Source organism: Lithobates pipiens, unplaced genomic scaffold, assembly GCF_037356315.1.
Source record: "Lithobates pipiens isolate NorthernLeopardFrog02 unplaced genomic scaffold, aLitPip1_a1.2 Scaffold_23, whole genome shotgun sequence".
Taxonomy (NCBI): domain Eukaryota; kingdom Metazoa; phylum Chordata; class Amphibia; order Anura; family Ranidae; genus Lithobates; species Lithobates pipiens.
This window is the reverse complement of record NW_027507785.1, coordinates 309,139,229-309,154,558: the sequence shown is the minus strand read 5'-3', so window position 1 is coordinate 309,154,558 and position 15,330 is coordinate 309,139,229. Positions and strand designations below refer to the sequence as shown.

At 48.2% G+C, this 15,330-nt stretch overlaps 1 protein-coding gene across 1 annotated transcript in view; it reads right to left on the bottom strand.

Moving 5' to 3' along the window:
* Positions 1 to 14,598, bottom strand: part of ANKRD13C (ankyrin repeat domain 13C) — a 62,802-nt gene extending 48,204 nt beyond the window's left edge. Inside the window, exons 1-2 of the mRNA XM_077450484.1 lie at positions 14,241 to 14,598; positions 798 to 839 (exon numbers count right to left, since the gene is read on the bottom strand). Of these exons, the coding sequence (XP_077306610.1) occupies positions 798 to 839; positions 14,241 to 14,502 (304 nt within the window). The 5' untranslated portion in view covers positions 14,503 to 14,598. The remainder of the gene's footprint in view (positions 1 to 797; positions 840 to 14,240) is intronic.
* Positions 14,599 to 15,330: the final 732 nt, after the last annotated feature.

Genomic DNA, 15,330 nt, shown 5'->3' with positions numbered 1-15,330 from the left:
AAAGACCAGTGTAGGAGTGGGTGATCTGGTAAGTGAACACTGAAGGTAAAAGGAGGAAGTTAAAGAGGAAGTAAACCCTGATGAGTTTACTTCCTCTTTCATTCCCTGCAAAGGCAAAGCATAATGGACTACTATGCATCGCATAGTAGCCAATTATGTGTCACTTAACTGACAAAGGAGCCAGCGATGTCACCGCTGTCCCCCGGCGCATCCATCTTCTCGGTGGGTCTCGCTGCTCCGCCTCTGTCATTCGGCGAAGCCGCGATGACGTCACTCCCGCGCATGCGCACGGGAGGTGCCGCGCTCAGTGCCCCTGCACGCCGCTGTCTACGGCGCATGCGCCGTAGACAGCGGTGCCTATCTTTCGGCAAATATCTCCTAAACCGTGTAGGTTTAGGAGATATTTCTTGGACCTACAGGTAAGCCTTAATCTAGGCTTACCTGTAGGTCAAATTGTGTTGTAAGGGTTTACAACCACTTTAACAACACTGCCATTGACAATAAATGAAGGGTGGGCGTTACATTTTGTTTAGCATTGCCCCTGACCAATGGAGGAAGTAAAAAACTGCACTACCACTGACCACCAATGCTGAGGGTTATTATTGCAGGTACTGGCACCAATGGTAGGAGTTATTCGAAGATGTTGAGGGAACACATACAGCTCCACCAACAAAAGCTAATTTAGACATTAGATGAAATGTTTTTGACCACCAATGACCCATCTGGTGGTCAGAGCAGAAAAGTTATGAGTGAAGTACTGAGAAGGCCAATAAAAAAATAAAATACATAAAACTTGCCTTTGTTGCCCAGCATCACGGCGAGGTGTAATGGAGTATTACCTGCAAAATAAACAAAATCAGGGAAAAAATTAATACCACAGGACAATTTTCAAACTAGAAAGAAAAACAAAACAAAAAACAAAACAACCACACATTTAATTTAAAGAGGAACTGCAGTCTGCTCACATAACTTGTAATAAAAACATATTTGCCATTCTGAAGCTTCCCTCCAACCACTTTGCATCTTATTTTACATATACTGCGATTCTGTACTTGCGAAATATGCTGCAGAAATCTCCCTCCACTGATTCTAGCTGCAACCATTTTAACTGTGGGCAGCTGAAGTTGCTTCCTGTTCACTTCCTGGATTTACACAGACACACCCCTCCAGCTCTCATTGGCCCTTTTATGGAGGGAGAGGGAGAGAGGGGATGAGTGATGTCATAAGTCTGGGCTAATGACCAGACAAAAAACAGGAAGTGGACTGTATAAAAAGGTATTTACTGGTAGAAAAAAAAAAAAGTTTTACTATCCAAATTTAAAACAAAGGCAGAAGATTTAATAGAGGGAAAGTTGAAAAATAAAAAATTCAAAAGAAGAAACTTTATAAGCCGGTTCCGGAAAAAAAAAAAAAGAAAAAAAAAAAAAAAAAAAAAAAAGTCTGTATATATTATATATATAATTTTATTTTTTGTAAACATAATTGTCTTTCCGACTTGTTTCCTTCCACAGCTGGGAGATTTTTACCTAGAACTTCACTGGGATTTTCAAAGTTGGGGTAAGTTTTTGGGTATTGCCTTAACTGAAAGTCTGTTGAAAGCTTAATATTTTCTATTTTGTGTGATAGTAAGTTGTGTTAAAGCAGGGTTCCACCCTAAAGTGGAACTTTCGCTGATCAGAACCCTCCCCCCCTGCGGTGTCACAATTGGCACCTTTCAGGGGGAAGGGGGGGTGCAAATACCTGTCTAAGACAGGTATTTACACCGACTTCCGGGCATAGACTCCCATGGGAGTCTATGCCTCTTCCTGTCCCTGCGCGCTGTCTGCTGGGACACACACGGGTCCCAGAGACAGCGCAGACAATTCCTATTGTGCTGTGCGACTCACGCATGCGCAGTAGAGAACCGGGAAGTGAAGGCGCAATGCTTCACTTCCCGATTCCCTCACCTAGAATGGTGGCGGCAGCAGCCGAGAGATCGATCGGCCTCGCTGGACCCCGGGACAGGTGAGTGTCCATTTATTAAAAGTCAGCAGCTGTAGTATTTATAGCTGCTGGCTTTTAATTTTTTTCCACAGTGCAATCCCGCTTTAATAAAGCAGTTAAATAACAGTCCTCTGCCTACAAGAGATGTATGATTTCTAGAAGGAACCACTCTGGATCATTCTTAGTGAGGGTCACATTGCCCATCTGTAAGATCTGCACCCATCTTTTTTTCCCTGTGATCACTGCCTGCAGCAGACATGGCGAGAAGCGCCTTCCCGGTCCGCAGGAAAGGGTGAAAGGGTTGTCAGGAAGACGCACATTTCCAACCCTCCCTCGAGAGGGTTGCCAGGAAGATGCACATTTCCAACCCCCCCCCCCCCCCTCGAGAGGGTTGCCAGGAAGACGCACATTTCCAACCCCCCCCCCCCCCTCGAGAGGGATGCCAGGAAGACACACATTTCCAACCCCCCCCCCCCCCCTCTCGAGAGGGTTGTCAGGAAGACACACATTCCCAGCAATCTTAAGAAGGATGCCAAAAAGATGCACTTTTTCTGTGGGTACACCGAGCCATGATTATGTGACGGGACATAACTCCTGTGCGCATGTGTGGGAATTATGTTAAATCAGCCTGGCCCCATCAAGATGGCTGGAGGGACCTGAAAGGAAACAAAGGCGAAGACAGAAGCGCAGACTATTCAGTGCCGAGGAGATCACTTTGCTTGGTAAATCTGCAAATATGCTGTGCATACTAAAAACGGTAACAAAGCCTCCCGGGGGCCCAAAAACTTAGTTTGGCAGTTTACTTCTGCTAAAAAAAGAGAGAAAAAAAAAAAAAAAGAAAGAAAGACTTGTCGTTTAAAAAAAAAAAAAAAAAAAAAAAAAAAAGACAGGCTTCTCTTTCAGCAATAAAAGAATTCATCACGTGAAGATGAAAGGCACACAGGCAGCAATTCTACCATTAGCACACATTCCAGTGTCATGGAGCGCAAGTCCTAATTAACTGGCTGCCATTTAAGAAGGAACTGAGAACCTTTTTAAAGGGACCATGAAAAGCCTTAGAGGGGCCCTTTTACATATTGAGGCTGACAGAACTGGGGCAGCAAACACACAAGTTATTCCGATAAAACTTTAAACAGCATTTTATATAAATATTTCAGGTTGAGCGAAGGGGAGAAAAAAAAAAAATCATCTTGTTTCATGTGTTACATCTGCATGAGAAAACATATGGGAAGGCTCAGGATTTCTCAAGATGGTCGATTCAGAAAAAAAATCTTAAGAAAAAAAATGACTTAAAGCGGAGGTCCACCCTAAAGTGGAGCTTCCGCTCATCGGAACCCTCCCCCCCTCCGGCGCCACAATTGGCACCTTTCAGGGGGGAGGGGGGGTGCAGATACCTGTACAGTACAGGTATCTGCACCCACTTCCGGGATAGCTCTCTGCGGAAAGGGGCGTAGATTACGCCCCTTTCCGCAAGTGCCCCGCCCCTTTCCGCAAGTGCCCCGCTGCCTGCTGGGAAACACACAGATCCCAGAGGCAGCGGGGAGCGTCCTTATTGCACAGCGCGACTCGCACATGCGCAGTAGGGAACCGGGAAATGAAGCCGAAAAGCTCCATTTCCTGATTCCCATACCCAAGATGGCGGCGGCAGCACTCAAGAGACGATCGAGAGATCGGCTTCGGGTGCCGACATCGCGGGTGCGCTGGACAGGTAAGTGTCACTATTTTAAAAGTCAGCAGCTGCAGTATTTGTAGCTGCTGGCTTTAAAAAAAAAAAAAAAAAAAAAAAAACCGCGGAGTCCCGGCGGACTCCCGCTTTAAAGTAGATTTAACATTGATTATTTATAATCCGCATGCTGCTAGCATTAGTAAATAGATAGGAAAGTATTATGTTCAGTTGTTTGAAACTTTTTTATTTCTATTTTTTTTTTACACATTTTAGTTAGTTTCTTTTTTTTTTGCCTAGGCAAAGGATGTCATACATCCCAGGAATCTTCAGGAGAGGAGGAGGGGTTTTCTCAGCTAAGCACACTCTTCTGCATGCATGCTTGAGCTAAGAGAAGATGGATTCCAAGACATAAATGCTACATGAATCTGCCCTTACTCAAGATGGCCAGAATTGCTAGGGCGATGTTTTTCAAAGTGATTTCACAACTAAATAAAAGCATAGAGACATGGATGGATGGGGGCGTTTGCACTGAATAATAAAATTGAATGAAATAGCGTTTTTTCTTTGTGGTGCTCAATTGCAGTGAAGATACACTTTAAAAGATAAGTATTTGGGGGGGGGGTTCTTTTTAACACATTATACTTACCTAGGTGGATGCAGCACTGGACTGATGCTGCCTATGTACCCCCCCCCCCCTGAGAACCAAGCCACCAAACATCGCAGATGGCTCGGTTCTCTCAGCTCCCCAAGCGGAGAGATGCTGCCTGTCCTCTGTGCTCCGCCTCGCACACTGGAGCGCTGGGCTGTGGAGTGGCTTGGGGGCGGCAGTCTCAGGCTTTCAGCAGCTCGCCAAGAGGCTGAGACAGAGACAGTCCAGGCACCTGGCGGATCGAGAATTGGTCAGGATGACGTGGTGCCTAGACCGATTCCAGTGACGTCAACAGCGAGCGAACTTCAGAACGGGTCACAAATTGCACTCCTGTGACCCTTAGAAGGCCAGGCTGGACTTCTCCTTTTAGACTCCTTTTACACTGGGGCGCTTTGCAGATGCTACAGCGCTAAAAATGGCGCCTGCAAAGCGCCCTGAAAGAGCCGCTGCTGTGTCTCCAGTGTGAATGCCCCATGGGCTTTCACACTGGAGCGGTGCACTTTCAGGGTGCTAAAAAATGTCCTGCTAGCAGCATCTTTTGAGTGGTGAAGGAGTGGTGTATACACCACCCCTGTCCATTGAAATCATTGGGGCAGCGCTTTACGATGGGTTCAACCCTTTCACGGCTGCTAGTGAGGGATAAAAGCGCCCGCTAGCGGCCGAATAGCGTCATGGAATTGACAGTAAAGCACCGCTAAAATTAGCCGCGTTTTACCGCCGGCGCACCCAGTGCCTCGGTGTGAAAGGGGCCTTATACTTCTAAGTAATCATTATCAGCCTTAAGTGTGAAAATACCAGATCTACCTGCTCTGACTTTCAATGCACAACGCAACTATAAGGACAGAGACATGAGTGCCGTGAGGCAGTTCACATCAGAGCCAGGCTACAGCAACACGGTTGTTGCACTTTGCCTAGTCAATCCTAAACCAAGCTGTGTGCGCTCATAGATACGCAGTGCAGCTTGGCCCCTTGGCCAGCTTGGCCCCGTCATTTCACCAGAGGGGCCTAGACAAATTTATGGTGCAGATATTTAGAAGCTCAGTGACACCCCCCCTTCCACCTATAGCGTAGATGACTTCTCCTCCTCTCCCTATTGGCTGTCAACCACTGCAGGGGGAGCCAAAAGAAGATTGATTCTAATTAGGGTTGCACCGATACCGGGTTTTTTTTGTTTGTTTTTTTAATCGGCGAGTACAAGTACCTTTATTTTCAGTCAAGTACTTGCCGATGCAGAGTACCGATACTTTGCTGCGAGATTTCAGTCATTACAAAAAAAATAAAAAATTCCCGCAAATCACACTGCAAAGAATCGCACGCAATTTCCGTATGTGTGTGTGTGTGTGTAGAAGCCCCCCCCCCATCTAGTGGGAAGTTTAGCACTCACACAATTCAGCAGAGGAAGCGCTGTTCTATTAGGTAGGTAGAGACAAATTGTACGTTCAAAGCAGCAATCGTTTATTGGAAAACTGAACAGACTGATGACAGGTGGGACTTACAGGTTCTGTAGTCTACTCTGCTGAGCCTGGTAGAATGAATGGCTGCCTCTAACCCTGGAGCCCCAGGGGGAGGGGCGGTGAGCCAAATGGATGCGGAATCGTTGGACAGAGCCAGCAAAGGCCGGTGCACCTGGAAATAACAGTTGCCATGAGGGCTCATCACAGCCGGCCCGGGCAAAATGGCAGGAGCAGTCAAAAGTGCTTCACTATGGAGACCGTACTGTGCGGGCAACCAACGAGGATGTCCACTGAACCCAGAAGTATCAGCTTCAGTATCGGGAGCACATGCAACGAGTACCAATACTGTCTCAAATGCCTGGTATTGGTGCATTCCTAATTCTAGTAATAGATCCCCATCTAACTCAACCAACTTCCTGCAGCTCCGATTCCCCTGCATGCCCGCACCCGCAACTCACAACCACAGTTTGTGAATGAATAGGGAGCTTCTGTACAGAGCACTTCCTGTTCACACATTCTGCAGTGCAGCTGAGGCAGCAGATAAAGGGATTGAGGGATCTGTGTCCCCAATCAATCTATCTGTCTCAAAAGCAAGATATCATGGGTCTGTTTAGACCCCCTGATATTTCACCAAATCTCCCCTCCCCTAAAATAGAAACTGTAAAAAACAATGGGTCTCATTGTAGGTAAGAATGTTTGGAGGGAGACAAGTTCCTCCCCTCTATCTATTCCTTGGCCCTTCGTGCCGTTTGTCTGATCCTCATGGCGTTCACTTATCTCTTTGTAGATAATTTTAACCCCTGGAATTGCTCCCGATGAGTGGATGAACTCCACGAAACGCGTAGAGCGCTTTTATGCTACGATTTGCAAGCATGTGTCTGAAATTCCCCCCCACTTTATCTACAATGTTTTATGTTTCAATCAATCGAAGATTATTTCTGTTCTTTTTTCTAATCATGAATTTTCTAATGAGATGTTGATTACCAATGTAAATCATGTTGTAACATGTGTTTGTATACATACTTATATGAAATATAACTTATTGATACTATTGTTTACTCTCTCAATTTTCTAATTCAGTCAATGAATTTCAGACATGTCCTTGCATACCTACTTTGCAGCTATGCTTCATTTAAAGTCCCACCTTATTCTCTTTGTAATACCGAATCAGGGATGGAGGTAGATGAATTCATACATTCATTGCCTCATTTGAAGTCCCAACTTCACCCCTCCCCCCCACTTTTTGTCTATGGGTCTGTTTAGACCCCGTTTTTTGTAGACCCTATAACGTTTGCGCAAACCAATCAATATAGGCTTGTTTTTTTTTTTTTTTTACCAAAGATATGTAGAAGAAGAATATGTATCAGCCTAAAAAAAAAAAAATATATATATATATATATATATATATATATATATATATATATATATATATATATATATATATATATATATATATATATATATATATATATATGGATATTATAGGAAAAATTAAAAAAAACAAAAAAAAAGTGGGTTTCCCCCCCCCCCAAAATTGTTGCTTTTTTTGGTTTATAGCACAAAAAATAAAAAATAAATAAAAAAACGCAGAAGTGATCAAATACTGCCAAAAGAAAGCTCTATTTGTGGGGAAAAAAAGGATGTCAATTTTGTTTGGATGCAACATCACACATCCGCGCAACTGTCAGTTAAAGTGACGCAGTGCCGAGTCGCAAAGAGTGCTCTGGTCAGGAAGGGGGTAAAATTTTCCGGGGCTGAAGCAGTTAAAATAGCTTTAAATAACCTCAAAAAAAATAAAAAATAAAAACACAATAAAAAATAAAAATAAAACGCAGGAGCTTGAAGAAGCAGATAAGATGGCAGTGGTAGGGGACTGAGCAGCGTGGATCGAGGAGCTGCCAAAGCCAGCAGGAGGTCAAAACACACGAAGTGTAAATAGTACCTTAAATACCTTGTGCGGCAGGAGCCGCCTACTCTGGGCCATGCTATAGTTACTCACATTGACACTTGATAACAACTAAACACATCGCTATGCTTGGCGACAGAATTCCTTTGCAAAATCTGCACAGCTGTTGCGGCAACACATCTCTATTTCCTAGAAAGCTGAAGCACCTGGCACAAATATATTTACATGGTTTAGGAATCTAAAATGCGCAGTGTGCAGCACTTTGCCAGCGGCGTGCGGGTTATTACACGGGCACATTTGTACAAGGGTAGGAGGATTAGTCAGCCCGGGCATCAGAACCGTAGCGATCGAGTAACATTCTGCACAGGAAGACTTGGCAGCAATTCCATTATGTTTTAATTTAGACATTGCTCTACGGGATTCTTTGCACTATCGACTTTTAAAAGGCGGCCGACGGTTCCTTTCTCTCTGGGGTAAGGCGAGATGTGAAGGCATGCAACTCAATTTGTAAAAAACAGAAATCTAACAACATAGCGGCAATTTATTCAGCTCTGTGAAAGTGGGCTCAGTTTGTGTGCACAAAAAAAAAAAAAAGAGCTCTGCTGCTTGGAGAGAATGTCACAGTACGGTTCTGCGTTCACCATTTGAATAAACAGATGGTTTTTCCACACAAGAGAAAACAAAAAAGCAAAGCAACTAATCCCAACTAACAGAGAAAATCCATCAAAATAAAGCATGGTAAAACAAAATTGCTACATTTGCCTCACCTTCCAATACATACAAAAAAGCTATTTTATTTGGAAAAAAAATTAAAAAGTCTTAATTTTTTGGGGTACAAATAACAAACATACTTACCTGCCCTGTGGTGTAGTGGTTTTGCACAGAGTAGTCCGATCCTCCTCCTGCTATGGGGGCACTGAAGCCACTGCTCTGTGTGTCCATTCAGACACTGAGCCGTGGCTCGGCCCCAGCCCCCTCTCTCTTTATTGGCTCACTAGAGTTTGATAGCAGCAGGAGCCAATGGCACCCGCTGCTGTCTCAGCCAAACAGGAGGGACTTTGTGGCTCTCATGCACGTCACTGGATTGGAGCGGCGGAGGTGTTTTTCGACGGTGGACACTATTCAATAGAACACCGGTACCTGGTTTTGACAAGTACCCGCTCCCAATTCCAGGTAAGATCACCCATCTATGTCCATTTATGGACCCCCCCCCCCCCCGTTGCCAGAAGACGGCGGGACCACTCAGAAATCGCAGTGCAACTCGCATTGGAGTTAGTAGGAAAATGGCTGTGGAGCCTGAGGGCTTCCCTTACTTACAATGGCGGCGTTTCAGCTGGGGGTATTGCCACACCATATGGAAGAAGTCTCCCTCTGCTACCCTACAGCGAGAGCATTCTGCCGATTCCTGCCTACCCATTTTATGCAAGCGCTTGGGGGTATAGTATATTCTATGCAAGTATTTGAACTGTAATAATTTGTCTCTGGCCGAGATCATCGAGGGCAACAATGTATCCAGGGCCTCAGACCAGGACTCCTCCGTGAGGGACGGGATATCAACCTTCCACTGTGCAACCACCCACTCCATTCTGGGGGAAAAGGATGTCAGCGGCGCATTGTGAGAGGAATAGATTTTTTTTTTTTTTTTTTTTTTACCTACAGGTAAGCCTTATTATAGGCTTTCCTGTAGGTAAAAGTCCCAGATTTGACTATACAACCACTTTAATAACATTACAGATACCTTTGAAATAGCCAGGGGTGCCCACTTTCGCTCCCTGCTGTTTGCCCTCACTATAGAACCACTGGTGGCCCTCCTGAGAGCAGATAAGAATATGGGGAAATGCAGAATCAATGTACTGATCAGGGAGCCCTCTGCTTCAGCTAGATATAGGAGCATGTCATCAGCATACATGATTTTTTTCTCCAATGCATGGATTCTGCATCCCCCCGATATCCTTATCTGCTCTCAGGAGGGCCGTCAGCAGTTCTATAGTGAGGGCAAACAGCAGGGGGCGAAAGTGGGCATCTCTGCTGAGTGCCCCCTAGCTATTTCAAAAGGTATCTAATGGTATTATTAACCCTCAGCTATCGGTTTAGCATACAGTATTTGTACCCAGGCTATGAATCTGGGACTGAATCTGAGGCGCTCAAGGACCCCTATCAAGTATGGCCATTTAATAGAGTCGAACGCTTTATGGGTATCTAGGGGCACTACCACGCAAATGCCTGGACTGGGACCTTCCGACTAAACAATAGTGAAGAGGCGACGAAGGCTTATGGATGTCGACCTCGTAGGTATAAACTCTGTCTGATCAGGATGAATAACAGGGCTTGATTCACATTTTATGCGAATCAGATGCGGTTCAAACTACATCCAATTCGCACATATATATGTGAACGGAGCCTAAAAGTAATAATAAAAATAAAGAATGAACACTGTATGGGAATAATAATTTTTTATATATAAAGAATCTAAGTTACTGTGAAATAAAGTAAACAGCTGCTTTATCAACAGCACTATACCAGACCAATTTCAGCACCAGGAAATTTTAAATCAGCAGCTTTATATAAACACATCAAGCATGTCGAATTATTTAAGAGCGGAAATTTTCCTTTCCGCTTACCATCCGGTAGCTCACCAGGGTGCTATAACTGTAATGTCTACCGAGCCTCGGATTTTACTGCTGTGCTCGCTCCTCCGCTTCATCTTATCCATATAAAAAGCTTCCTCCTCCAATAAAAAATTCTGAGCTCAATCCCACCACTTAGAAAGGACTCCCAGGACCCTGAATTATGAAATACGGCTGTTCTGAGCAGAGCGTACAGCAAAGAACAATCAGCCCCGACATGGCTACAGATCATATTTACGCCTGGCAGGGAGTTAATTAGTGACTAGCATGGCGTGTGTGTGTGTGTGTGTGTGTGTGTGTGTGTGTGCAAATAGAACAGGAAAACCAACACATCCCAAAGAATAAAAAAAAAAAATATTTGCAGAGCAACATCTGGCCAAAGGACTCGGAAGATGTAGCACTAGAAAATATTTTGCTTTAGGTCATTACAGGTGTGGACACAAAGCATGTGCAGCTACATGATAAAACAAACAGGAAAGATTATAAAACGTAAATATGACTCATGAAGGAGCGGCTCATCACCAAGGGCACAAGAATAATCTATAAACCAATAATCACCGCTGCAAGAGTCTGAAAGTGGACAGTCAGGGGGGTGATTTACTAACACCGGAGAGGGCAAAATCTGGTGTAGCTCTGCAGAGAAACCAATCAGCTTCCAGGTTTTGTTGTCAAAGCTTAAAGGCTAAAAAATAATATAATATTTATATATACATACACACACGCGTACAGACACATTTTTAAATGTAAAGAAAAAACAAATGTGCATTTTATATATAGCCTGGAGAGCATTGCCCCCATGATCAGATAGCGGGTGCCATGCGAATTTGCCCTCTCCAGTCTTAGTAAATCAAACCCCCGATGATGTAAATGATCACTTCGGCCAGGCAAGTATGTTTATGTACTTAGCCACCAGACGTTTTTACCCCCCTTCACGACCAGAGCACTGTGGTACTTTAACCAGTAATTGTGCGGTCATGCAGCACTGTGCCCAAATGAAAATTATATCATATTTCACATAAATAGAGCTTTCTTTTGGGGGTATTTAATCACCACTTGGTTTTTTTTTTACTATATCAGGGCTTCACAAATTTGCTTTGAATCCAGGAGCCAGCTTAAAACACACAAAAAAAAAGGGTATTTTTTTAACCACTTGGTGTCTGCGCTATAGCCGAATGACAGCCACAGCGCGGATCAGGAGGAGGACCACAGAGGGTGACGAGTCTGTGGGGAGGAAGGACGGAAGGGAGGGGATAAATCCCTACTGCAAAGACTTATTTAGTATGTGGTCCCAAGATCTACCTTCCCCCGCCAACACCTCTACTTACTACTGCCAGCTGAACACCACCACCCCCCCCCCCCAAAACCCCATCCCCACTCTGATCTACTGCACGCCCCACCACCCCCATCCCCACCTCGCGACGTGTAAACATCGCCCCCCTCCCTCCCCACCTCGCGACGTGTAAACATCGCCCCCCTCCCTCCTCTCCTCGCGACGTGTAAACATCGCCCCCCTCCCTCCTCTCCTCGCGACGTGTAAACATCGCCCCCCCCCTCCTCACCTCGCGACGTCTAAACATCGCCCCCCCCCTCCTCACCTCGCGACGTCTAAACATCGCCCCCCCCCTCCTCACCTCGCGACGTCTAAACATCGCCCCCCCCCTCCTCACCTCGCGACGTCTAAACATCGCCCCCCCCCCTCCTCACCTCGCGACGTCTAAACATCGCCCCCCCCCTCCTCACCTCGCGACGTCTAAACATCGCCCCCCCCCTCCTCACCTCGCGACGTCTAAACATCGCCCCCCCCCTCCTCACCTCGCGACGTCTAAACATCGCCCCCCCCCTCCTCACCTCGCGACGTCTAAACATCGCCCCCCCCCCTCCTCACCTCGCGACGTCTAAACATCGCCCCCCCCCTCCTCACCTCGCGACGTCTAAACATCGCCCCCCCCCCTCCTCACCTCGCGACGTCTAAACATCGCCCCCCCCCCTCCTCACCTCGCGACGTCTAAACATCGCCCCCCCCCCTCCTCACCTCGCGACGTCTAAACATCGCCCCCCCCCTCCTCACCTCGCGACGTCTAAACATCGCCCCCCCCCCTCCTCACCTCGCGACGTCTAAACATCGCCCCCCCCCCTCCTCACCTCGCGACGTCTAAACATCGCCCCCCCCCCTCCTCACCTCGCGACGTCTAAACATCGCCCCCCCTCCTCACCTCGCGACGTCTAAACATCGCCCCCCCTCCTCACCTCGCGACGTCTAAACATCGCCCCCCTCCTCACCTCGCGACGTCTAAACATCGCCCCCCCTCCTCACCTCGCGACGTCTAAACATCGCCCCCCCTCCTCACCTCGCGACGTCTAAACATCGCCCCCCCTCCTCACCTCGCGACGTCTAAACATCGCCCCCCCTCCTCACCTCGCGACGTCTAAACATCGCCCCCCCTCCTCACCTCGCGACGTCTAAACATCGCCCCCCCTCCTCACCTCGCGACGTCTAAACATCGCCCCCCCTCCTCACCTCGCGACGTCTAAACATCGCCCCCCTCCTCACCTCGCGACGTCTAAACATCGCCCCCCCTCCTCACCTCGCGACGTCTAAACATCGCCCCCCCTCCTCACCTCGCGACGTCTAAACATCGCCCCCCTTCCTCACCTCGCGACGTCTAAACATCGCCCCCCCTCCTCACCTCGCGACGTCTAAACATCGCCCCCCCTCACCTTCCGACATCTAAACATCGCCCCCCCTCACCTTCCGACATCTAAACATCGCCCCCCCCCCACCTTCCGACATCTAAACATCGCCCCCCCCCCCCACCTTCCAACATCTAAACATCGCCCCCCCCCACCTTCCGACATCTAAACATCGCCCCCCCCCCCACCTTCCGACATCTAAACATCGCCCCCCCCCCCACCTTCCAACATCTAAACATCGCCCCCCCCCCACCTTCCAACATCTAAACATCGCCCCCCCCCCACCTTCCAACATCTAAACATCGCCCCCCCCCACCTTCCAACATCTAAACATCGCCCCCCCCCCCCCACCTTCCAACATCTAAACATCGCCCCCCCCCCCCACCTTCCAACATCTAAACATCGCCCCCCCCCCCACCTTCCAACATCTAAACATCGCCCCCCCCCCCCACCTTCCAACATCTAAACATCGCCCCCCCCCCCCCACCTTCCAACATCTAAACATCGCCCCCCCCCCCACCTTCCAACATCTAAACATCGCCCCCCCCCCCCCCCAACATCTAAACATCGCCCCCCCCCCCCCCCCAACATCTAAACATCGCCCCCCCCCCCCCACCTTCCAACATCTAAACATCGCCCCCCCCCCCACCTTCCAACATCTAAACATCGCCCCCCCCCCCACCTTCCAACATCTAAACATCGCCCCCCCCCCCCCACCTTCCAACATCTAAACATCGCCCCCCCCCCCCACCTTCCAACATCTAAACATCGCCCCCCCCCCCACCTTCCAACATCTAAACATCGCCCCCCCCCCCACCTTCCAACATCTAAACATCCCCCCCCCCCACCTTCCAACATCTAAACATCACCCCCCCCCCCACCTTCCAACATCTAAACATCGCCCCCCCCCCCACCTTCCAACATCTAAACATCGCCCCCCCCCCCCCACCTTCCAACATCTAAACATCGCCCACTTACCCCCCACCTTCCAACATCTAAACATCACCACTTACCCCCCTCCCCCTCATATCCTATACCAGCATGTAACACCCCCCCCCCCCCCAAAACCATCACCAGTGACACTTTCAAACCAGCCCCGACATCCCCCCCTCACCTGTCACACACCCCTCCCCCCTCCCCCACACACACCCCTCCCCCCCCTCACCTGTCTCACACACACACCCCTCCCCCCTCACCTGTCTCACACACAGCCCCCCCCCCCCCCCCCCATCTGTCGCACACCCCTCCCCCTCTCCCCCCGTACCATGGATGTCCTTGTGTCCGATGCTGTGGCTCCGGATGAGGGAGGACAGGCGGCGGATGTCTCCCCGGAAGACACACTCATGGACGGGGAAGCAGGCCTGGCTGAGAGCCGGGTTGGACGGGATGATCCGGTGATTGGAGAAGCTCTTGGCGTTCTTATTCCTCCCGCCTTCCCCTCCGCTATCCTCGTCCGGCTCCAGCAGCTCGTCCTCCTTGCTCTGCTTGTGGTCCCGGCGCAGGGGACGGAGCTTCTCCCCGGTCATTGGAGCGGCTCACACCCGGGACATCCCCTCACAGGAAGAGCCCAGCACCTCCCGCGGCCATCTTACGGCGCAAATCTCGCGAGATCTCCCGCCACGCGCCTGCGCGAGACTTCCACCTCAGAGGGAGGGGACGGAGGAGTGGGCGGAGACACATGCGGGTGGCTGTCAGCGGACAACAGAACGGGGCGCACAAGGGAAGCACGTGATTGGCAGAAGCGGGGGGCGGAGCCGGTTGTCCAACCTGTTGTTCCAAGTGTCAGCAGCTTGAAGGGGCGGGGCCAAAGCTTCTTAAAGTGGAAACTGAATCGCTTCGCTACTTATTGTATCTTCTGTGATAGAATGTTATCTATTTATAGATGTATAGGTAAGATTGTGTATACCAATAGCTGGGTGCTGGAATATTCCCTGTGTGGAGGTCTCAGTCCATGCTGAGCAGGACTTTTCCGGAACTTTTTTGTTTAAAACTTTTAACTGCTTCAGCCCCGGACCATTTTGCTGGCCAAAGACCAGAGCACTTTTTGTGATTCGGCACTGCATCACTTTAACTGACAATTGCGCGGTCGTGCGTCGTGGCTCCCAAACAAAATTTACGTCCTTTTTTTCCTGGCAAATAGAGCTTTCTTTTGGTGGTGTTTGATCACCCCTGCGTTTTTTTTTTTTTGCGCTATAAACAAAAAAATAGCAACAATTTTGAAAAATACGCAATATTTTTTACTTTTTGCTATAATAAATATCCCCCAAAAATATATATAAAAAAACATTTTTTACCCTCAGTTTAGGTCGATATGTATTCTTCTACATATTTTTGGTGAAAAAAAAAACCACAAT